General features: G+C 39.1%; 1 protein-coding gene across 1 annotated transcript; it reads right to left on the minus strand.

Moving 5' to 3' along the window:
* Positions 1-1,746: 1,746 nt before the first annotated feature.
* On the minus strand, positions 1,747-19,217 carry prelp (proline/arginine-rich end leucine-rich repeat protein). Its single transcript, XM_015372419.1, has 7 exons — positions 19,067-19,217; positions 7,771-8,206; positions 7,503-7,688; positions 7,254-7,411; positions 3,184-3,380; positions 2,106-2,181; positions 1,747-2,024 (listed from the first exon to the last, which is right to left on the minus strand). Exons 2-7 carry the CDS (start codon positions 8,200-8,202, stop codon positions 1,934-1,936), a joined length of 1,140 nt encoding a protein of 379 aa, XP_015227905.1. The 5' UTR covers positions 8,203-8,206; positions 19,067-19,217; the 3' UTR covers positions 1,747-1,933.
* Positions 19,218-25,007: the final 5,790 nt, after the last annotated feature.

The following is a 25,007-nucleotide window of genomic DNA, read 5'->3' on the forward strand; positions in this document are numbered from 1 at the left end:
TGCGGTAAGGTAGCAACTCATGCAATTGTTTCTGTTTTTAGAAACCATTAAAAAGAAGTTTCTCATTCCTAATCAGAAGATCACAGCATGATGAAAATGCATAATTTGACATCATTCGTTGTGAACAGTTGGCGAAGCTCAACTCAGCGATCATCATGAGACTCTGCATAAATTAGTAAGACATTTACAATTAGTTTATGAGCAAAGACATTTTTATTTCTCAATATTTGTACAAAGCGTCATTTATACAGAAGAATAATATAAAGGTCTATTAATAGAAAAAAAACATTTTATACAGGAAGCCCTACGGTAACTAAAGGTACTTTGAAAATCTGTGCAATGCAATTATTAGTCCATAAAGAACATAAAGTGATGGTGGTGGGGGGGTTGGGTCAGCTAAATAAATCTGAATATCAGTCAAAATTTATTTAGGTAATTTTGTTCTAAAAGGAAAAATCTTAAACAGCTTTATCATTACACACAGAGTGATTTATTTCCTCAAATTATTTTTATAATCATTTATTCAAACCTGAAACTATTCATATATAGAAGCTTGCTGTTCTAAATGAAAATATTAATGGAAAGTTAGGTGAAAGAAAAAAAGTGGCACAAAAATGAAGTGTGAAGGAAGCATTGTATGGATTGTGGTGCAAAACACGAGTGTTTATAAGGTGTAGGCTGGGTTGGTGCTTCAAACCCCTCCAATCACAGACATATCCAGCATACTGGCTACATGTCATTTTGTTTTTATGATGCGCTAAAACCTGAAAAAAGTACTGGAACGCTGCTTTGAATGTGCAGTTCGTTCAGTTCTCTTCAGTGGCAGTTCTAGAAAAGTTCATGGAATGAGGAGTGGCCAGAAACGGTGCAAAAAATAAGTTCAGAGTGATCACAATGAACTGTGTGCTCCTGAGGTGGTGAATTACAACCCACAAGGAGTGGCCATTGATTGACTTGGCCCCTCTGGACCCCCTCTAGCTCTACCCTTGGTTCTATTTCAGAAGCAAGGATACTTTGCAATTTATTTGAAATGAATGTCTCATGGTCTGAGAAATGAATTGAGAGGCACCGACATTCCCACTATCACTACTTCATGGAGCCATATGTTTTATAAAAGAGCACCTCAGTGGAGCTAAAGGCTGATCTTCTCCATGCTACGCTGCGCTGCTGCAGTAACTTATTTAACGCAGGTCCATCCAGAACTAAGGAATAAATACAATCAGAGGACTTAGATATCTGCCTAAAATATTTAGTTTTTACTCATTTTTTTTGTGGTATGCTTAGCGGTGAATCTGGGATTTTCATTATCTGTAACTACTGTATAATCATCCAAATTCGTTCGAATCAACATTCTGTATGGATCAATTAGTTTCATTCATTAAATAATGTGTTTCATTTGCCTAATAGTATGTAGTGCTCCAATTTTCATAAACCTAAAAGTAATCAGAAATAAATGCTTCCAGCAAATCACTCTGTATGTGATGAGTTTTTTCTAACACCAGTTTCAATTCACCGGAATTAAAAGCATAAGAATGACTGAATTCATTCAGATTTTTGATAAAAATGTATGTCTTTTAATAAACCTGCAGAGAGATTTTGCTCTTTGATTTTTTTTTCTTCTTAAAGATACACTAAAACCTCCCACGCAAACCATAAGCTAAATGTTCCTATAATCTTAATCCTGCCAGTTTGCAGTCCACTGCCTGGATCCTGGCAGCATTGACACCTTTTTTTTTTTTTTTTTGGTCATTTAAATACTTAACTTGAAGCTTTGCAGCTGAGCAGAGTTCCTATTCCAGTAATGCAGCTGCGCAGCTCATTCAAGCCTGAAACTTTGTACCTCGCTGAGCGTGTTTTTATCTCGATTCCCCTTCGTGAACCACTGCCGTTCGTTTGTTTGTTTGTTTTTTGTTTGAGAAAGCTTGCCAACAGCCTACATGACAATTGAGTGAAGGTGTCTGAAACACATGATGACATCCATGGGGATAGGGGGGTGCAAATGGTTCCCATCCAGACGCAGGTACCTAAGAGGGCAGAACGAAGTGAATCAGTTTTTGACTCGTTGGTTCCTGTTCACTGCGAGTTACAGTTACACATATTCATACCTTAGTCGGGGCACCAGACTGTCGTCGTTGTGGTCGGCCGACATGCTAAATGGGCAGATCTCAGTGCCGTTGATGCCTGTTCAGAAAAAAAGTACAAATTTCAGATAAAAAGGCAATTTATTGTCATAATACTTCACATTTTTAAGGACTAGTAAATGGTGCTGCTTTGTTTTGTTTCCTAACTCGTTTGCCGTCTCTCAATATGTGTACTTGTGCGTTCTCATGTGCTTGTGAAACGTCATCAACCTCAGCCCTAGTACTGTTCCAATTCACAAGAAGACGGAGAACGGACAAAGTCCCCGGATGTTGTTCTCACCCCTCCCTCTTTACCCAGCATGCATCAGAAAAGATTTGTCCGTCCTCTGGCTTGACAGCTGTCCCAGCTTCCAGGTTATCGCCCACAGAGCTCAGAGTATTAAGTTAAATGTTCTCTCTTCTGTTGCTGTTGTTCTATAAAAGTACTTTTTAAAATCATTTGAGGTGAGAACATTATACTTTTAAGCATCACTATATGATCCATTCACTGATTTAGTGCATAGTTTAAAAAAAAGTTCCAAAGCTAAGAGGGCCGCGGCAACCAGCGGACCTCCGAGGCAAACCGCACCCCGCCTGCAGCAGCCCTCTCTCTGCATAGCCGTGTGTGAAGGACCGCTGGATCTGATGGTGATTTTTGTCTTATTTGGCAAAATGTTTATTTGATTTGTGTTTATTTGACTGTGTTCATTATTATTCCCCCCCAAAAATGAAAAAGTTAAGAATTTATTATTATCTAGAGACTATTAATAACAGGAGGTGAAATGCAGCTTCAGATGAGCTGAGCATCTGATGACATCACGACTACGCTTCTCTTCCTATTGACTCGTATTTATGCTGTGTGCTCCCATTCCTGTGTCCAGACTTTGTTCTTTTCAAGAAAATACTTGTCGAGGACACGAGTCTGTACTCGCCTTCTTGTGAATTGAGAAACGACCTTCGATACGCCCCACAGAGATTTGCCCTTCATCAGTTTCTTTTATTTTTGTGGGCTGAATTCAGAAGTTCCCACAGCTGATATTGAAGATGTCAAACAGACGCTTACTCTCAATGCTGTTGTGGTTGAGATGCAGGTGCTCCAGGCGATTATTGAAGAGAGGGACCACTGTCAGCTGGTTGTGAGCCAGCTGCAGGTCCAGCAGGCTGCTCATGTTGAACACAGCTTTGGGAACCCCTTTATCACTCAGCTGGTTGTAGTTTAGCCTCACAAATGCCAGATGGGTGAAGCCTTTGAAGTAGTCCCTGAAAACACAAAGCAAAAAAAACACCCAACACGGTGGCATTCTAAGGTAAAAGCCTCCCATAGACATAAAAACAGGTTAAAAGCTTTATTTTTTTCCTGAAAATCCAGATTTGTGATGCTGTGAAACAAAACTCTGAAGGTATAAAGGTTTGAGCAGCTTTAAAAATTATGTTTTTTTTATTAATAATTCAGCATTTTGCAGCTTTTTTTTAAATAAAGAAAAGACAGAATCCTTTTATTGTGACTCTAAAAATACAAACGCAACCCTTGTCTTAATCTGTATGCTTAAACTGGTCTGAAAGAGAGGAATAAAACTGTCCAAACAGAGGAGAGAGTGTTTTGGTGTACACAGAAATGTGGGTTTTGCTAACAACAAATCCACTTGATAAATAAATATAAATGTACTCTTTATCAGACGATAATTTAGAATATTTGTATTTAAAAAAAAATCTTAAGTCTTAAAATCTGTGTTTTTTCTTTATTATCTTCTGCAGGCCAGTTAGTTCTACATCAGCCTGAACACCTAAATTCGGCCAATCATATATCAACGGTCATCTGTCAATCAAATTTTTTCAGTCATAGCATCTTGCTTCATATGTCGCAATCGCAGCTAATATACGCAACGGTTGAAATAAGAATCATTTCCTTTCCCATTGAGTTCCGTCCCAGTGTTCACAGGGATGGACGTCTGTGTCCTCAGCAGGCGTAGAGCTAACAGAACTGGCAGCGTTGCGAGGCAAGGGCTCAAACATGTACGGCTGGAAGCCTTCTACACCAAACCAAGCTTCTGCTGCCCTGGCGTCCTCATCCACAACATCTTCATCCCCGCTTTCCTCCTCTAAATAAAAAATGGATGACTCATCCACGACCTCTGACACAAAACTCTCCTCCTCTTGCATGTTTTCGCTGTCCATAGCGTTCCTTGACAGTGTCGTTTCTAAGTCACCAATTTAGTGCTACTTGGTCCCAATGGAATTTCACATTGGGAACCTACTAGCACTAAGTTGCTAACTGGTTAGCAAGATGCTTAAGAGAAACCACCCACAATCAAACTTCCTATCCAACCTTCCGCCACAAGAATCACGGCCTCTTGATAAATGACCAATCAAGCACCACTCGGGAGAATTCGGAAATGCAGCGGTTGGAACGGCCGATTCCCTACGCCTTTAAAAGTTGTTGTTTGCATCATTTATACAAGCTTACTTTCAAAAAGATTTTTCACTATGTCAGACTCACCACAGTGTTATGCAAAGAAACCCCCCCCCCCTCCTACACATTGATGACAAAAGGGATTGATATATGAATGAAAAAGGGAACTTTTAAATATATTGTTAATGTTGCCAAATTTCTTATGCATGGCCTTAAATTTAGAGTTTTGGTGGACAGATAAATGCAGAGAAGTTTCCTGCCTGTAGAGAATTTCCTCCCCTGTCGCAGGAGCATGCATCGCCCTAAACTCTCGCACATTGATGAAAAAACGGATTGAAATATGGACAAAAAGGGAACTTTTAAATATATATTCTTAATTAAATTATCTAGAATGGTGTTGATAGCAAAAGCGGCAAATGCCATCCACTGAGCAGAGAATTTATTCATCAGACACTGACTGTAGCACATCGACTAAGACGTGTCTCCATACTCCAAAATCTTATTTATTCGAATGTATCTGTCCAACAAAACAGAATTTTACGACACCCATGCATAAGAAATATGAAAACGTTCCCTTTTCGTTCATATTTTAATCCGTTTTCTCATCAGTGTGCAAGAGGGGAGGTAATTCTCGGCAAGAAGCTATTTCTCTGCATAACACCTGGTAAGTGAAAATGGGGATGAGCACATAGGACGGCCTTACATAAATGTATCAACGGAATGATTGGCAATTAGGAGGACCACTAATTTTGATGATCCATCCGGAAAAAGAAGATCCTCCACTATACCTTTAACTGGTATTAATTATTAAAGTCCTTATTTCCAGGGAGCTCAAAAATTCAACAAGAAAATGTTCTCTTCTGGTCTAAGATTTAGAGAGCTAACATTTTTAATTCATGAGTGTTTATTTCCATTATTGTTATGAGCGAAGAACGCCATTTTTGCTTGAAAAAAAAAGGCAATATAGAAGAGAAAATTTGAAAAAATACTTGATAAAATAATATTTTTTAAATGGAGCCTAGGCGGAAGTTCAACTGAGGAAACTGATTGCTCTCCTTCATCCACCTACGACACAGCCAATTTTGTGAACCACACCTCCACGAAAGCCAATCAGCATCCAAAGTTCATGTTAAAAGGCCTCCAATCCTCAACTTGTCTGCTCCTGCGTGCAGGCAGTAGTTGCGCAGTGACTTCATTCATATAACACCGTTTCAACCCACCTCCAGCCCATCCTCCACCATCATAGCTAAAACTTCATCAGAGCGTCATTCCTCACGGACTCTTACTGCAGGTCCGGCAGAAGACTGCCATGTTGAGCCTGGTTCTGCCAGAGGTTTAATGCTTGCTCATCATGGACAGGATCTCTCAACCTGTGTTATCCAAACTGGACTTCCATCTTCCAGGTCCCTGAGTGAAGCTCTAGTATCAGCTCACACAGTCCACTGGATCTCCCCATAAAGCTCAGCAGACCGTCTCTCTAACCAGCAGTCTACAGACTGACCAACTTCATCTATCTCCATTCCAAAACCAGTTTCAGGCCTGGGGGGGAAACAGCCCTGTTCTTTGCTCCTGTTCATGCATATCTATCAAAAGTCATTGCTATGTTTCCTGCCGAGGTCTGAGCGCCAAAGACTAAATAATTGTATCAATAAATTTATTCTAATTGTCTTTTTTCTTCGTGTAAGTAACTTTGATGTGTTCTTACATTTTTCCCCTTTTCATATTTTTATATTTGAAGTGTTATTTTTTACAAAACTGGTTTCAAATGTAATTTTTCCAGATTTCTCTTCTTGAAAACTGCATTCTTTTGAGTTTTACAGATCACATTCTTTTTAGTTCAAGCCCAATACTAACAATACGGAAGAGGATTAGGGCCACTGAAAAAAACAACAGATTTTTAAATATTATTTCAGTTTTTCTCAGAATTTTTACTTAAAATCTCAGAATTGTGGATCTTAATGTAGATGGGCACCCTGAAGGAAGAGATGTGGGAGCACTCAGCTACACTGATAAAGATGTGAGTTGTTTGGGAGGGCCATTAACACATTGGTGGGAAATAATGGAATTAGGCAACTTTTTACGTGCCCAAGGGGTCCCAGTTGATGCTGTTTCATTAATGGAAGAGCAGATGGTGATTAAAACAAGAGAGCTAGTTTGGTCTGTAAAACCGACATGGCTACGGCTTGATGCTAAAAAAAATGTTAGCTGTTAGAATTCAGTCAAAATTCAGAGATTGAAGTCAGACTTCTGATTTTTTCTCAAATTATACTGAAATAAAATTTAAAAATCAGTTATCTTTTTTTTTTTTTTTTTTTCAGTGGCCCTAATCCTCTTCCATACAACACTCCCTCTTGACCAATAGAAATGTATCTTTGCTTCTCGCTCTAATGAAAGTTGCCCGTAGAAGTAGAGAATATGATCTGGAATTTAAAAGAATCTAGTTTCTAAAACTCAATCTGAAGGAGAAAATTTTGAAAATATAAAATTTGAATAAATAAAATTTGGAAAAAATAAATAAATTAGAAAATAAAATCTAAAAAAAAAATTCTAAAAATGTTTTTTTGTGTTTTTAAGTTTGTTTCTGAATTGCGTCTTTTTCTTTTTACATTTCTATTTACACAAAATCTTATCTTTAACCAGAACAATGGAACAAAATCCCCTATATAGTGAATTTTGTGTGTGTATCCACTTCTGAATCGAGTGTGTCAGCAGTGTGTACTTGCTCTGGTATATCATCTATTCTGTTCTTGTCCAGGAACAGCTGATGGAGGCTGTGAGGGATGCCGGCGGGCATCTTCCTCAGAGTGTTGTGAGCCAGGTTGAGCTGCATGAGGCTCTGCAGGTCCTTCAGTGTGTTCTTTCCCAGATCGCTGTCGCTTAACTGATCAAGAACATGCCAAACACCAATCATTTACTCCGGTAATGAGAACACAGTTCACTCTTATGCCTGGATGGTGTTCCATGTGGCTCACCTGGTTGTAGTGCAGGTCGAGCAGGGTCAGGTTGTGCAGCTTGCTGAAGGCCCCTGCAGGGATCTTAGAAATGCGATTCCTGTCCAGGCGAAGTTGTTCCAGACTTGATGGGAGGCCTGATGGGACTTCATTTAGCTTGTTTCTTTGTGCATAGAAATACAGCAGACCTGGGATCTTCTTAAAGACCTGCATTAGACACAGACATGGGGCTTAACTATTGAAACCTTTTCTGAATTAAATTGGCTTCAATAAACAAAACCTTTCTAACCTGTTTGTCTATTTTCTGAATATGGTTGTTTGCCAGATTGATCCAGCGGAGCTCTGTGGCATTGTTGAAAGCCTCTGCAGTGAGTTCAGAGATGTAGTTGTTCTGTAGGTACAGGTAATGAGTTCTGAATGGGATGACAGGGACCACACGGAGGTTTCGGTTCTCACAGTATAGAGAATTTGGGTAGCTAGGATGGCACAAACACTCCCGAGGGCAGTCAGAGTAGGGGGACGGAGGGCCGAGGATGGGTGGGGGGTAATCAGTGGGCTCCTGGGGTTCAGGCTCGGCTGGAATCACACGCTTGGGAACAAAAGGTTTCTTTGTTGGAGGTGGACCTTTGGATGGCTTTCTTGGACGAACTCTCTGGGCAAAAACTGCTCCCATCAAGAGGAACAGGAGCAATGAGGAGACAACTCCAACGCCAGCCTTCATCGTCCTTCGAAACAAAAATGATAGAAAAATAAAGAGTTTTCAAGCAAAATGTCCAACAATGCATCAAGCAAGACCTAAAAAACGTCAATTTCGTTCTGCCTATTAGAGACAACTCGAAAAAGTCTTCATACTCTGACTTTTTCCTCACATTTTCAAAATAAAACAAAGGTGGCTTAGAAAGGACTTCTATAAGTTAAGCCAGGCATACACCGTGCGTCTTTTTCAGTTGTTGCATCCAGCTACTGTTCACACTGTACGACAGTGTGAGTTCTAAGATCACAACATATGTTTTCACACTGCGTGACCCAGCGCTCTGATGTGATCTACTGCTCACACTCTACGTCAAAAAACCACGTCAGAGTCAGCTCAGACAAAGACAAAGACATGGCTGAGCAAACGTGGCTACTACGGTCTGCCAATTTTACAGAAAGAACTCCATTTTCACTCATTGCATCCACACCATGCTTCTGGGTTTTCATCTGAGAGGAAGAAGAAGAATCCTTGTTTGCCCACTGAGCGATTTGCCCATGGGTTAGGGTTACATGTTTGATTTTTTTCCTCCTGATCGAGAGGTGGTCATGAGAGGCTTATGGTCCCTCGTTACACCCTGTATGCTACACAATGCACCATCAAGCTGAAAGTCGGCCCGATCAAAAAATTCTCACACGACTGGGAAGTCGGCCCGAAAAGGGCAAAAATCCTACATCTGTCTTATTAAATCATTGATAAACAGGAAGTAATTGCATGCTATGAAAGATGTGAACAGTATCCCCAACCGTAGCCCAGCCTGGTCATTGCCAAACCTATGGAAGCATAAAATCAATTGAGTCGAATTAGTCTGACAATATGAGAAAGAATTAAAGATATCAAAAAAAGAGTTTTTCATTATTTCTGTTGTACAGGATGGATATCTTGCTTCTAATCTCAGTTTCCAGCCATTAAACTGTGAGCTTAAACTCAAATATTCCATTATTCATTATTGCAGCTGATATAAAAGTATTCTATCTTATCTTTATTCTAAATGTAAAAGAGCAATGGCTGAAGCCTGAAACCTTTAGACAATTATTTTTTTATTTAGCAAAACTATTATTATTATTATTCTTTACTGGAAGGATGAGTTAGACCCTTAACTGCTCCTCTTGCACAGTCACCATGAAGTAGTGTTGCTGGTATTTATAAAAAAATCTATCCTTTTTTGCCTAAACTTTATATACAAATAGATATTAATATCCCTGGAGTTACGGGTGATCTCATGCATCAAAACTAATTTAATTGCGGGCAAGCTGTGCCAGATGAGAGAAGAACTATTTGTTTATCAGCACAGTTTGACGTGCAGAGCTCTGAGTCGGGCAGTTTTCCTTCCACTGAATGTGAACGACTTATGAAATCCTGCAGAGACTCTTAGAAGCTGCAAAGGCAGCAATGTTATGTAATGGCATATGGAGTAAATGCTGTTCAATTGCAAAAAAAAAAAAAGCATGCTTGGTTAATGAAGACAAATATTTTGTAATTGCAAAAATATGAAAAGTAATTAAAAAATTTGAAAAACAGCCAAATAAAAAATAACTAGTAACTTTGCTATTTTCTTAGATTACATTTTTTAAAATTGTTTTATATTTTCCACCATAAAAAGTAAAAAGTTATTTGTTTTCCATTTATTTTACTTTTCGAGTATTTGGTCTTTTTTCAAATATTATTTTTTAACATGCAATAATTCTAAATTCTGTGTTTCAGATTATGTTTTATGCATTGTTTTAAAATGTTTTCCACATCACATTCTCTTCACTTCAGAAGGTGGACTTTCCTCTGCAGTGAGGAGTGAAGACGGATTTCTTTTGGTCAGCATGGACATTAGAAAAAGACGTGAAAAAATATTGCAATTTGTTAAACAAAATCGAAAAAAGGAAAATTGAAAAAAAAAAAATAAAAACAAATTAAAAAAAAAGAAAAAACGAAAAAAAAAAAAAATTGAACAAAAAACAAAAGTAATCCCAAAACCAATTTCCTTAAAAGGTTTCAAAAGTTTAATTCCGAATTTTTTTTTTTTTATATCCACTGACATGTGTTTCTTTCTTGCAACAATGTTGGAACAAAATTGACCCCATAGAGATAGGTTGAGCCCCACTCCCACTCCGGGTCCCTGAGCAAGACCCACACTGCTCCCTGGGCAAAATGGAAGCCCTCTGCTCCCCAAGGGGATGGCTTGAATAAAGAGAGTTAATTTCACTGCTCTGTACTTGTGACAGTGTAATGAAAACAAGGATATATGATTTATTTCTGTGTCCTGGTTTGTCAGAACAGAAAAGACTCCCTGTTTGGCTCATATGTTAATTTACTATTTTCATTGTGATTGAATAAATTGCTGCATGTCTTTATTCAAGCCACCTGTTGCAGTAAATGATGTCACTGTCTACTTCTGTGCTGAGATTATTGGTCCCAAATGATTCTGAGCTCATTGTTTGAGTATTTCTTGTTTGCAAGAGAAACTCTGTTTTTTTCCATTGGAAGGTTAAAAAGCACATTATGAGTAAATATTTCTGTTTTATGCATTCCTTTTTTTATCAAGAGACAGTAGCACATGATATAAAGTCGGAAAATGAACTCTAAAAATAAAGTTTTGTAACTTTTTTATCCTGCTTCTTTCGTTTACATTTTGTCTTTGTTTTCTCTGATAGTTTTTGTTTTGAGTTTGGATTTAAAGCTTTTTATTCTGTTCTTGCAGAAAGAAGATCACAGTCATACCCTTCTCTTTTTTTATTATCGATATCAGCTTTGAAGCATGTCATAAATCCTTGGAAAGAAGAATTTTCTTTCTTTCGCTTGGATTCCTTTTTTGCCGGCCAGGTTTAAAGTCTTTAGTAAAACCAGCCAGGTTCTCTGTCTGCTTTATGCGACTGCTGTTTTTTCCACATGGACACATCTTCCTTCTCCCATCGGCTTTGTTCTTCAGGCATCATCAAATCACTTTGCTCAAACACTTTGTTGTTTAAGTTCTCTGACAGAGGACACTGATTGGTAAAAACATTTCTAAATCTCTTCCTCGCAATATAGGATTTTAAATAATATATTATATATGTATATATTACTTTATAAATGTCCATAGCTACATATTTGCCATCTATTCTCCAGCTGGACAGTTTTTATATCATTAAAACACTTTACATTACAGTATTTTATTGTTTATCTTTTAACTCTTTACTAATATGTTATTCTGATAGATTTTTCTAAGGTCCATATCGTGTGACCATTTTTTTCTATAATATTTTTGCTGCTTTAAACACCAGAAATTCCCCTTTGTGGGACAATAAAGGGACTTCCTATTCTATTCTATTCTATTCTATTCTATTCTATTCTATTCTATTCTATTCTATTCTATTCTATTCTATTCTTTAAAAAATGCATTTACTTTTTTGTCCTTCAGTGCAAATAATATGACATCAAAACCAGAGCAAAGTAGATTCTGATGATGGTATTGTTAAAAAATGCCCAAGATTGGGCAGCTTGTATGAAGGAATCCTAGCTGCAGATTCCTCTTAGGCACACCCAGTTTTATTCTCACAAGGAGAAAATGGAGGGAGGGGGAACTTTTTTAGATTTTTAGAAAGAAAATTCTCAGTGGTTAGAAACCAGCTCAGCCATGTCAAAAGTGCAGGAGGAACACAATTATTTACAGCATTCGGTCTTTCAAGGGATTTAGCTGTATAGAATGGGTGTGCACACATCCTCTAAACCAGCAAACAGCCCTGATAAGCAAAGGCCTGCTGTAAGCAATCACCACTAATTTTGCTGAACAAATGACTGAGGCATCAGTGGTTCCTGAATGCTTTGTAAATTGGCCTAGATTGTTAAACTTGATGTCATAGAGGGGAGGAGCCAAAGGGAGACGCCTATTCCAAAGGAGCAATGGCAGATGACTTTAGTACAGAGATGTTATGTTATGGCCTGCACGATCAGAGGGGAATACTGCTGAAGCAGAATAACAATAACCTCCTTCACAAGGAGGGTAAACTAGAAAAACAGCAAAATGTCAGCTGGCTGTTCAAAAAGAGATTTTTAATTTTTTAATTTTAAGGCAGGCGGGTAATTTGTACAGAATCAGTTCGGAAAAGCATAGTGTCCAGGCTACCATCAACGGGTCGGGTTTGGTTGCTCAGTGCCTCACAGGCTCCCTGCCCCCGTCCGCCAGGGTTCCTGGACCAGCCCAAAGCCCACACCCACATTCGAGAGCCAGGAAAAGTACGACAACGGCCGGAAAAAGAGGACACAAGGTCAAAATCCACACCAAAAATCTCGAAGGTACAAAAAGTAAGACATGGGCGCGAAAAAGCGGACATCCGCACAACCTACCATAACAACAAACCAAACAATCAACGCACAGAGAACCTAAAGATACAAGACATACCAGAAAAGCAACAAAACTTGTCATTTCATTCTAGGGCTTTTAACCAGGCTTGCATTAGGGCTCAAAGAACAGCAAATATGCCATTTTCAGCCCAATCAATGTTATACACCCCATTCAGAGACCTTAAGGACCAGCACCAAATACCCTATAGAATCAATTTATGACGCCTTTAAGGGTAGGCTTAAAACTTTCCTGTCTGATAAAGCTTATAGTTAGAGTAGGTCAGGTTATCTCTATAGTTATGCTGCTATAGGGTTAGACTTCTGGAGGACATAGGGACCCCTTTTTCACCGTTCTGCTTAATTCTGTCTCTATTCTCCCACTGTTAGTTCAATCTTTAACGTTATGCTCACTCTGCTTTTTCTCAGAGAAATATCAGCTGTGCTGCTGCCATCAACACCTTTGTTTATAGATGTTGGAGATCGCCCTGTTTTTCCACTTTAGTCCTGTTTCTCTGACTGTGACTGGCTAGATGTGCTCTCTTCATCCCCTGGAATGGGAGCTGGCTCGGAGCTCGTTTGCCTGGCTGTGTGTTTCCTGGACGGGGCCGCCTTTTACAGCTGCTTTTCTTATCTCTGCTTGTGTCTCCTTGAACCCAAGTCGGCCAAAGCAGATGGCCGCTCACACTGAGCCCGGTTCTGCTGGAGGTTTCATCCTGTTAAAGAGGAGTTTTTCCTCTCCACTGTAGCTACAAGCATGCTTAGTGTGAGAGATTGCATTCGAGTCAATGAGTCGATGCAATCAATTGGTTTTCTTTAGATAGAAAACTTTGAATCATTTGACTGTATTATCTAGTCAACTGTGAAGTGTGAATTGGCACAATATAAATAAACTGAATTGAATTGAATGTCATCTCAAGGCACTTCACAATTCACCGGATCATACAGTAAATGTCCATCCTGACCAAAATAAAATGGGTTTTACCACCTTACTCCAGAGAAAGCATGCCGCTAAAAGTGAAGAGAATGTGATTTATAAAATGCAATTTGAAAAGAATGCAATTCGTAAAAATCAATCTGAAATACGACAAAAATAAAAATCTGTACAAAAAATAAAAATCATTTAGAAAAAGAACTGACATATTTTTAATACAAAAAAACTATTAAAAAATCTGAAATAAAAATACTAGCTACACTCTTAACCTTTTATCGATATGAAGTTTTTTCGAATTTTGTTTTGTGGATTGCATTTTTTATAATCTTCATTTACAAAACAAGTTCTTTGCTTGCAGCAATAATGGAGCAACGTTCAATCCATACTACTTCTCATTGTTGCTCAAGTAAATTGAGCATTTCTTTTACAAATCAAGGTCCGAGTACATCCAACAGAGCAAGGACACAGAATGCAAGCTGTTTGATGACCAGCTCAATGCAGCCATCATTTAGAAAGCTATGCAATCGGTTGATGTTTGTCCAATGGTGCTCTTCTGGGTGCCACCCACTAAACCAATGGTGCCCTGTTGAGCCACATTTCCCACATTAAAAAGAAGAAGAAAGAGGAAAAACTAGAAGGGAAGAAAGAGAACTACGAGAGGGTAAGTGAATTATGAGGCCAGTACCTGGCAGAAAGAGAAGACCATTAATAACTCTGAGCAATAGAGAGAGGCTAGACTACAGAAATAACACCAAAATATGTAAATGATCTGGAGAAAAAAATGAAAAGAAACCATAAAAGACAAACTATTGGATGGCAAAGCAAGTTCCCAACAAAAGCAAAAAGAGTGACACATCACACAAACACTCTGATCCAGCGCCTCTGCCTGAAATAACAGATCAGAAGTTTCCTGTTATCCTTACTATTGCCTTTCCCTTTTCCCTTTCAAAGCTTCACAGCCCTTTAGTTTAAAACCCAAACCAGCTTTCTCTCTTCTTTTCAGCGATTATGTGTTGAGAGGTCTGGGTGTCAGAGAAGCTTGATTTATGGCAATGTTATGTGTCACTTAAATAAATTCATCTCACAAAGGAACACAAGATTATTATGGAAATATGTTCCAGGGAAAAATCTATTAAGCATTAGTTATATGGCAAGCCAATTTTATATTTTTTGTCAGTATTTTTCTGGTCAGATCTTGTAAGTCGTGGTTTTTTTCTTAGGTTTGCCATACTCTGTTATTTTTGCCATTTGGAGTCTGCCAAATTAGTTCAGTTTGTTTACATGTTGCCGGGTGTTTTTCTAGTTTATTTCCTTGCATTTGTTTTTTATTATTATTTTAGTTAATTTTGTGTATTTTAAATATTTTGGGATAGGATCTCTTATTCTAAATTCAGACCAAATGCGACAGATGCAGCAGAATCAGCTAGTTTACATGCAAAGTCAATGGTTGACGTGCATCAAAGCGAGGCAAAAGGTCCTACAGTGCGTCTCAAGAAGCTGGAACAGTGTGTCTTGACGCGTCGAAGCATCTGAGCTAAAAAATTGAACTTTTGCAACACATCAACCAATGCTATGATCACTCCTCTGAATTAGTCTATTAACGCCTAAATCTACTTAAAATGTGGAAACCTGCTGGAAAAATATGTTCACTTTTATTATTCTGGTTTGGATTACGTACATGAAAAATGCCTCCGAGCCGCAGCGAACATTAGTGAAAAACCCCGATAAGGTGACTGGGCCAGAGGCTGCCGTTAAGGAGGCTTTCCAGTGACAGAGCACTGCCGGTGTACGGGGGTCTGAGCGGCTCTGACAGAGAAGTAATATTTATTAAATACTGCCTTGATATTTAAGGCAGGATGGTAATCTTGATGAACTGACTGCACAGAACATGTTTTCAGGTAGACTTTCTCACTTAGAACATAATAAATCTACCTTTTACACACCTATAGCAGCAAAATATATCAAAGACGCTGTCTGCCTTTGGACGCAGGAGCAGCAGAAGCATCAGAAGCATCTGGATGCACTTTACTCGACGCACTTCACGAGACGCAAAGAAGCACCGGAAAAGAAGCACACCAGAACCAGCACACAAAAACAGAAGCAAAAAAGCAGGGCTTTTCTGCTAGTTCCAGCACTAGCGGTCTGAACGTAGCATTAGCATCTTTAGTATGTATTTCTCTGTCCTTTCTTTATCATTTTGCTGTCACACAATGTCATCTAATAGTTAGTGCATTCTACACAACTCTGGCTTAATCCGAATATCTGAAATCGGAAAGGACACATAAGCGACATAAGAAGTCGGTCTGCAGTTTCCATATTAAGGGCTATCCAAGTAGTGCTTTACGTAAGAAAGGAGGTAGGAGGAGTATGCTTCCTTACGCTAATGCAGTTAGCATTGAGCCCTCCTGTTGCTTCTACTCTACAACAGGAGCAACATTGCCACTCTCCGTCCTTCTCAATAACAACTCCAAATTTCTATTCCCCTCCATTCTGCTTGTTTCTGGCCAGATCTCTTAGGTATACTCTCTTTGGGCTTCAAGGAACTTGAGGAACTGGTCCATCTTCATGAGTCGTTTTCCACAATGGCGGTCATACAAACACAACAAGCCGGTAACGTACCAAACAGGATATACACATAGGTTAGAGTGGATGTAGATTTTGGAAAGGTGCACCAGGGTGTCTGTGGAGGGGGCGGGGGCTCATTTGCATTTACTGCGACAGACACTCACATGACCTGGTTTCTGAGCATAAATCAGCCTCTAAGAAGGATGTAGTAGATGTTGGTTTTCACGGACTGATGGAGGCGGCCTTTGATGGAACTGACATCTGGATAAAAGCTGTCTGGATTTAGGCGCAGCAGTCAAGCACCTTTCCTATCCTGTATAGTGTTGGTATTGTTAACCCCGCAAAAGGTGAAACATTAAGTCAGTTGCCTGTATCCTCGTTCATCTACCTAATTATTTCCATTAAATTCTAAAAGCTTACCTTACACCTTCTGAGTGTTTGTCTGTGCCTTGGCCCAGGACCCCAGAACATCCCTGTTTTATCTTTAATTATTTTTTGTGGAACCGAATGACTTCTAGAATTAACTGTGGTCCGGTCCTCTGGCGACACTTCCCGAGTCAGCAGTTTTTAAAACCAACCGGGATGTTTACTTCCTCAACGATCAGACTTTGAAATGAGGGTCCCCAATTATCCAATTGGACATCCCGTTCCACTTGGTGGAAACTCTGCAGCTGGGGTCCATCTTTGCTGGTGAAGTGGCTGCATTCCACTCTTCGAAGAAGCCTTGAGGTAAAAGCACAGCGTTGGCTGTTCCTGATACTGCAGGTTGTTTTTAAATGGATGAGAAGAGTGCAATCCCATCAACTGAAATAGCACCAAATTCGTCTTGGTTAAGCATTTTTTACTCAGAATTTGAATCTCCAAGAATTTTTTGATGCGATACAAATCTCAATACATTTTATCCCAACAATATAGGATTATCATTCTACCAAAAAGGCACATGCGCATAAGTACTCCTTTGAGCAGCTTTACACTTTCTATATAAATAAACTAAATTGAACTGAACTTGACACATTGCCAAGGTAACCAGTGTAAACTGTGTACCCATTTGCAGATTACGTTGGAGCAGAAACTATGGGGCTGTTTGTTCCGGAACGTTTTTTGTAGATGTCCTGTAACCCTTTTTAACGGAGACCCTACATTCATCAAAATCCAGTATTTATCCAGACCATGTTATATCGAATGATGACTCTGCTTACCAACTTCCAACTCTTGAAGAGCCTGAGGTTGCTTTGCCTCAAGAGGCTGCACTCTTGGTGTTATAAGCTCATTTATTTGTTTGTGCACCCTTTATATTCACGTCGATGAAACATCAGTGCCTGCTGTTCTTTGTTGTTTTTCTCCTTGTGCTAACTTTGATCTTTCTCATGTTTCTTGATTCTAGACTTAAAACAAACTATTTCATTGATTAAAAAAACTAAACCTATAGTATAATAACCCTCTATACTTTCCCTTTAAATATGCATACTTTTGTGTTTTATTCTGTTGTATTTCTCTCCCCTGCTGGTGTAGAAACAGACTCCCAGGATGATATGTAGTATTTATTCTTTTTCCCCCCTATATTGTTATCATACTCTCTCTATTCTAAGTTCTGCCTCACATCTCTCCCTTTCTTTTTATCCCTTCTGTCTTTTGCTTCTGTTCATTCATTTTCTGTGTTCATTGCATTTAAGATAATCTAAAACAAAGGGATACTATAGTAAGTTTTATTATGTATAACAAAATTTACTGAGTGGCAATAAGTCTGTGAATAAAATTTAATAATTACTATAATATTGGTCACATCTGGTAATGCTGAAAATCTCTTGCAACTTGAATATGTATTTAAGTTTGAGAACTGGCTCAGTACTGATACCAATTAAAGATCTCACATAAAATACTCTTTATCCGTGCAGAATTACTTTTTTTCTTTGCTTGTATGTTTTAAAGATTACTAGGTGTTAGAAAATTGCTAATTTAATTCTTGGGTTACACCTATCACAGTATTTGATAAAAGCTTTTGTTGCAGCAGTCCTTAATAATTAGCTTTTTACCAAACCCTTGTTTGGCTTTGGCCAAGCAGTAACAGTAACAATAACTCAGTCCAGACTCTAGACCAGTACTTTGCTAAAACACAGGAGCTTTGCAGCAGAGACAGGTCCTTCACAGCCAAAAGTAAGTATTTAACTTTGCTATATGGCAACATATGTCACCAAATGGCACATTTATAGGGATGCTGTAAATATTTGGCTGTTGAATCAAACGAGTTGTGCATAATTTATAAATCTTTAAAAAATGTATCTAAAACAGATTCTTAATGTAATTTGCAAAAAATTAAAGAAATAGAAGCAGATTATTTTTCTGTTGCAGACTTGTTGTTTGGTCGACGTCAGGTTCAGTATGTTTGCAGTTTTTTGGGTCTGACAGGAGGCTAGATTGATTTTTGTTTAGTTTTGTACATTCTTTCCACGCTGCAAAGACTGTTTATTTTATTCTACCTAGCACAAATAATCACCAAATGTGTTTTCGAAGAAAAAAAGAAAAAGAAAAATGAACAGCATTCCAAAGACATTTCCAGAATAGTTTCCTCTCAGTTTTTGGTTCACACCCACCCAGGAGCTGCATCCAGCTGATGAGCTATAGCAGTGGAGCAAATTGCTGCTTTTGTAACAAAACCAACTTCAATTTGAAAATAAAAAAGCAGAAAATCTTTATTTTACATTAACTCTGAGTGCACTGCTGCTCTGCTTACTGACTGATGGATTTGAAGGCAGACTGATGGTGAGTGTGTGGCAGTTTTAGAGTGTCCCTGCAGCTTGTTGGAGGACAGAGTACCACTTTACATGTTAGAGTGTTTCTATAGAAACCTGCTCAGCTGTTTCTGTAACAGGATTCAGTCCACAGACTTTACCCTCAGTCCCTCTGCCTGCTTCTGCAGCCACATGAGAACTCCTGACTGCTTTCTCACTGCTGCCATTTGTGCTGATGATCAATCTTCTTTTAAAAAAAAGTCCTCAAGTAGACATAACAAATAAACTTTCTTACCTGTTTCTGGGACCTGCCCTCTTTTGTCAAGTCAAAAGTTAGAGTCTTTACTCTTCTCTGCTCTTCACACTCCTTTGCTTCCCCTCCCTCCTCTCTCTCTCTTCCTCTTTTCCCTCCCTCTTTCTCTCCTTCTTACTGGACAGGCCTGCCTTTTGGGGTTTTTTTCTCCCTAGCTTCTTCTGTTCAGAGGGTCATAGTGATCCCCCCCTTTAGCTCGGCTTCGGTCCAGAAAGACTTAAATTTAATTTCTTCTGGAAAACTGCAAGCTCGTTCATGTGACAGAAATCAGACACTATTGGTTTTAATTGTGTTTTGCCTCCCCAAAGAATGGATGAATATGTCCCACATGACACAAAGTAAACCAGATAGAGCATAGATGTGTTTGCAAATTTATCTCACTGCTAAAGTTGCAATGAATGCTGTAAACAGTGAAGCTCTGTTTAGGAAAGGCTGACTGTGGATACATCATCCACCCACTTTAGATTGTTAGCATGACAACACTCCACTGATTCAAACCTGCCTCTGATGTTTTGGCATCCTTTCAGTTTCCATTCGATTCCCAGAGCTTTTCATCCAAGAAAACAGATTACTGAAGTCAGGCAGAGGAGGCAACATAGCAATGCGCATTTGGAGATGGCTAAAGATGATGAAGATATCATATTTTGGGATCAAATTCCAAAAATTGTCCCTTTCTGCATCTTTCCTCGCTTTCATTACTCCTCCCCACAGGGCTTCAGCCACTTGGTCTGATATACAACCCTAAGACAGGACTACTATCAGGTCCAGATTAGAAGAAATCTAAGAAAAGAAAATACACATCGACAATAAGCTCACAGAAAATGTTTTACGTAATCGATGTGTCCCTTTCTGGGTAAGCCTTCTTGTCTAATCTCCTAGAATCGAACAGGCAGGAGAAAAGCCTTCTACTGACTTCCATGATTACAAGTTGTGACCTCATGTCTGACAAAGAAGATATATAACAATGCATCTTTTGTCAAAATAATGCATGCCACACCATGTACTATAAGTTAAAGGATGTGAATTGATTTGATTAACTGATTGCATAGCCTAACATTAGCAGATTTCTTTTGTAGGAAGAAGCAGAAATGGGAAACAACAGGAGATGTCCTTTTTTTGCCAGTGGCAAAACAGGGGTGGTTGCTTTTGGCAGCAGCTCTAACAGCCCCGTGCACAACAGGGGCTCGAGCGAAGTACCTCAATTGTAGCTCCTACCTCCTGTTCTTTCACCTTTCATTGGGTTGTCACAGAAAAGAAAAACAAAAATAAAGCTTTCCCAAATGAAACAAGCTGCTGAAGCTCTCTGTTATAAAACCCAAAACATGTCAAGGTCTGAACATGAGCATGTGTCACACAATTCAATTCAGTTTATCTATATAGCGCCAATTCACAACACAAGTAATCTCAAGGCACCTTGCAGAGAAAATTCTTGCAGATTCATCAATCAGATTGGTTCAAAGTTTTCTATCTAAGGAGACATGACATAAATGGGACAGATGGTCCCAGTATTCAGGCGAGCCAGACAGTAGGAAGTATCAAAACGTTTAATGACAAAATAAATACAACAGAACAGAAACGGGAAGCGGGCTGCTGTGGATTAGCAGACCTGCAGCGATTGCAGGGGAATCACTAACTAACCCAATCACTTACACTCTGGAGGGAGAAACACAGGTAAGTGACCATGATCATACGAGGGGAGTTGATTATCTGTGTGAGTAACTTACCTGGTTTAACAGTTCAGTTCATCCTCTCTGAGGATATGGTTAGTCACAGTCAGAGAAACATGACTACACATGACTACAGGCCAAGCTCCAACATCTCAAAACAAAGGCGTTGATGGCGGCAGCACAGCTAATATTTCCCTCCATGATGGTGTCACAGCCAAACAGGAATAGACCAGATGAAGCTACTATGATGAGAAAAAGCAGAGAGAGCAAACATTAGAGATTGAACAAACAAATAACAAAGAATGGGGGAATAGAGAAAGAATATAGCAGAATCGTGAAAAGGGGTCCCTATGTCCTCCAGCAACCAAAGACTATAGTAGCATAACTTTAGAGGTAGCTCAGGGTAATCTGTACCACTCTAACAGTAGAGGAGCCTGTGGATTGAGAAGGTTTGGTGTTTGTCTCCTCTCTTCTGAGCGTGTCCCGGCTCTTCTCCACTGAGCCCTCAGGATTTTGGCTTGGCGTGCTGGGAGAGCTTGGGTTTTGTCACTTCTCTGCTGAGCCTTCTGGTTTTGGCTCTGAGTGCGGGGGAAGCCAGTTTCATGGTACCATGTCTTGTCTCTGTTCCTCTCTTTCACTGTTTTTCACTGTCTCCTTCTGCGTGTGTCTGTCTGAGCTCGCTGCTAGACTCGTAGTACTGTGAACCTGCATTAACACTCTATGGAATCCTGGAACCCTGGATCTTTCTGTTCCTGTTTGGGTCCAGACTCCTGGATCTCAGAACAGTCCTGTTCCTGACCTGAATCTGATTCTTGCCAGCTCACTGAGGTTGCTGCATCGGGGACACCCTGGGCAGCCTTGCCCCACAGCTCGTTTGGCAGTCTATCGGCTGGATCCTGCTTTCCTTAGAGAGGATGGACTGAACTGTTAAACCAGAGTGTCATTGATTGGGTGGTGCCCCGCCTCCCCCATGCAACAACTGCAGGTCCGCTGGTCCACAGCAGCCAGTGTTCAGGCTTCTGTCTTGTTACTGTCCTTTATTTGTCATTAAACTTTTTGAAACTTAAGACTGTCTGACTCACCTTGAAAATTGGGTCCATCTGTCTCATTTCTTGACACGTTGGCTGTCTGATACTTAGGTGGTACTGCATGTAGCTTTAATAATAATAGAACTTTACTGATCTCACACTGGAGAAATTTACCTCTGCGTTTAATGCATCCCCTTGGGAAGCAGTGAGCTGCCATTGTGTGGCGCCCTGCGAGCAGAGTGGGGTTAATAGTCTTGCTCAGGAACCCAGAGTGGAGGCTGTGGGGATTGAACCAGGTACCTGCAACCAGAGATGGCAAAAGTACTCACTTTCCGTACTTGAGTAAAAGTACATATACTTGTGTTAAAAAATACTCTGGTAAAAGTGGAAGTACTGATTAAACTTCTTTACTCAAGTAAAAGTAACAAAGTACAGGCTTGTAAATTTACTTAAAGTATAAAAGTAAAAGTAGAAACCACTTTTTTCATGCCGTTGCTTACATTTTAAATGGATGTCTGCCAATAGGACTAGATCTCCGTTGTGTTCATTTTCAATCATCTCGTCGTCCATGCTACTATGCTAACGCCACCGCCACCAAGCTGCAATGATTTGCCGCCAATGAATACCGCCGAATCTGTCGATTCATCTTGTAGTGGTGCGTCAAAAGCAATGTAGATTCCCATCCAATTAGATTGAATTTGGTATTGATGACATGAAAAATAATAATGGTAACTCCATTGAAATGATTCAAAACTAAAGTAACGAGACAATTTTTTTATATGTAAGGAGTAGAAAGTACAGATATTTGTGTAAAAATGTAAGGAGTAGAAGTAAAAAGTCACCATAAAAATAAGTAGTAAAGTAAAGTAAAAATATCAGAAAAATCTACTCGAGTACAGTAACGAAGTATTTGTACTTCGTTACTTCCCATCTCTGCCTGCAACCTTCTCATAGCACAAACACACTGCTCTAACCACTAGGCAAAAAGCTTGCGCCAAGTCTTTTTATGTCAACTCATCGTTCTTAGTCTACATAAAGGTCATATTAAGGCTAAAAAAGGAATATCAATACACAATAAGGATGGACGCTTGGAGTATATAGCCTTATTTTAACATATTAAACAGAATTATTGTCTTTTTGGTATGGGCATAAAAGGGTAATATGTGTCTTTAAAGTTGATAAAGTCTAATGTTATTAAAGCAAGGTCCATCAGTTTTTATATTTCCTGTCTTTGTGTATTTTATCCTTTAGATTCCAAACATAAAAAATAGGCTATTAAAGATGTACAGTTGTTGGTGTTGCATCTCAGCAACCATTTCAAACAAATAAAGTAACTCAATCACAAATTTTTAAACATTTACATTTTACAAAATGCAGATTTCCACCTGCTGGAGTTCATTTGGATGTGTTTCCATGCTCAAGGTGTTGCTTGTTGTTCCTCAGCATGTAAGTAAACTCAGTTCTATTAACATTTGGTTTAACATGGTTAGAAAGAATGTGTTTTTTGTGTATACAATGAGCTCTAAACACTTTTATAAGGGTTTTGATTCTTACTAAAACGTTAAGCAACTATCATATGAAAATTTGTTTCATTCATGTAGAGACTTACTGGCATGATCTGTGGAATGTGATTACTTTGCATGCAGCATTTAGTATTTGGAAAGACATGATCTGTCTGTGGCGTCCTTAATGAGTTCTGGATTTAACCTCTTAATTCCAGGCAAGGACGAGATCTTATCTACATGCTGAAAGCTGCTTAAACTCCAGGAGACCCTAAAGCAGCTGTACCTCACAATGCTATTACATTACACAGCTGTTTTCCAAGCAGATGGAAAAAGCAAGCCCAAAATGACTCGTCTGTTTAATCATCCAGGAACTTTCCAAGAACAATCTGTTCAGTTGTCTTCTGACTGATTAGGATTATTAAAGTCTTATTTTTAAATGAGATACATGAGACAAATGTTCCCATGGGATCAAGAAGAGGAATATTATTACTGTTGACGTTCCATTTTATTTGCTGTGATAACGAAAAGAATCCAGCACCCTTTAAGAGCATTTCACACGCACACACAAACGTGGTGAAAGTAAAAAAAGATGTAATATTATAATATATTAATATAAAACTTTGTATTTACCATATTGATATTCAATTGCAAAATATAAAACTGCATATATGTATTATATGCAATAGGACTTCTGTTTAAGTTGTTATGAATCTGAATAAATATGTGTAACTGAAAGATCATTATAAAATGTCATTATATTAATTTAGTCATTAATTCGGACAGCAGCTGACTGAACTATGGTCTAACCCAACATGGCCATCCTATAGGTATGTAAGCCAAGTTGGTGGCAGCGTTCAGTGGGGCATCTACCTATTAATGTCTATGCTGCAAACTATCTCCACACAAAGAAAGTGTTTCAGATCACTAGGGGGAGATAATCAATCAATCAATCAATCAATTTCTTGTCAACTACAATTTACATTGTAATCGAGATTTCAATTTTAGTACAAACTGTTCATCACAGACATCACACACATTGGGGTGGGGGGCTGACAGGGGGAACAATTTATTGAGGTCATGCGTTCCCCAGTACGCTACCTTTGGTGCGTTCTTATGGGCCTCTCCGTGAGGCGGGTCCCTATAGCGCTGCCATATCCGACCAGACCCTCAGTAAAGGAATAAACAGGATGTGCAGAGAAATTAAGGCTGTTTATCAATCTATCGAGTGTTGATCACAGGAAAGTATGGACTCAGGGAAAACGGGTGCACACAGAACAAATCTGGGTCAACTAGAAAAGATCGTACTCGTGACATCGCCACATTCAAAGCTTGCCTAGAGCTGCATCTCACCTCATGTTAAGAACTTTTTTCATCTGGTAGGGGAATAATGATAAACACAGTAAGATAAATAACACAATTAACATAAAAGAGCCATATGAAACAAAAAATGCCACCAGAGCCAGCAGTACCTCACACACAGCTATGCCGAGAGAGGGCTAACGTTAGCCCTGGCTACGGTTTGCTTCAGAGGTCCGCTGGCTCCCACAGTCCTCTCAGAACTTTTTAATTAGTCACTAAATCAGTAAATAAGCCACATAGAAAAGATTAAAAGTGTAATGGTCTCACCTCAAATAAAACATATTTTTGTGGAACAGAAGCAGAAAAATAAACCTTTAACTTAATGCTTTGAGCTCTGTGAGCGTTTCGCGTGGAAGTTGCTGCT

This window comes from Cyprinodon variegatus, unplaced genomic scaffold (assembly GCF_000732505.1).
Source record: "Cyprinodon variegatus isolate N-32 unplaced genomic scaffold, C_variegatus-1.0 Scaffold72, whole genome shotgun sequence".
Classification (NCBI taxonomy): Eukaryota; Metazoa; Chordata; class Actinopteri; order Cyprinodontiformes; family Cyprinodontidae; genus Cyprinodon; species Cyprinodon variegatus.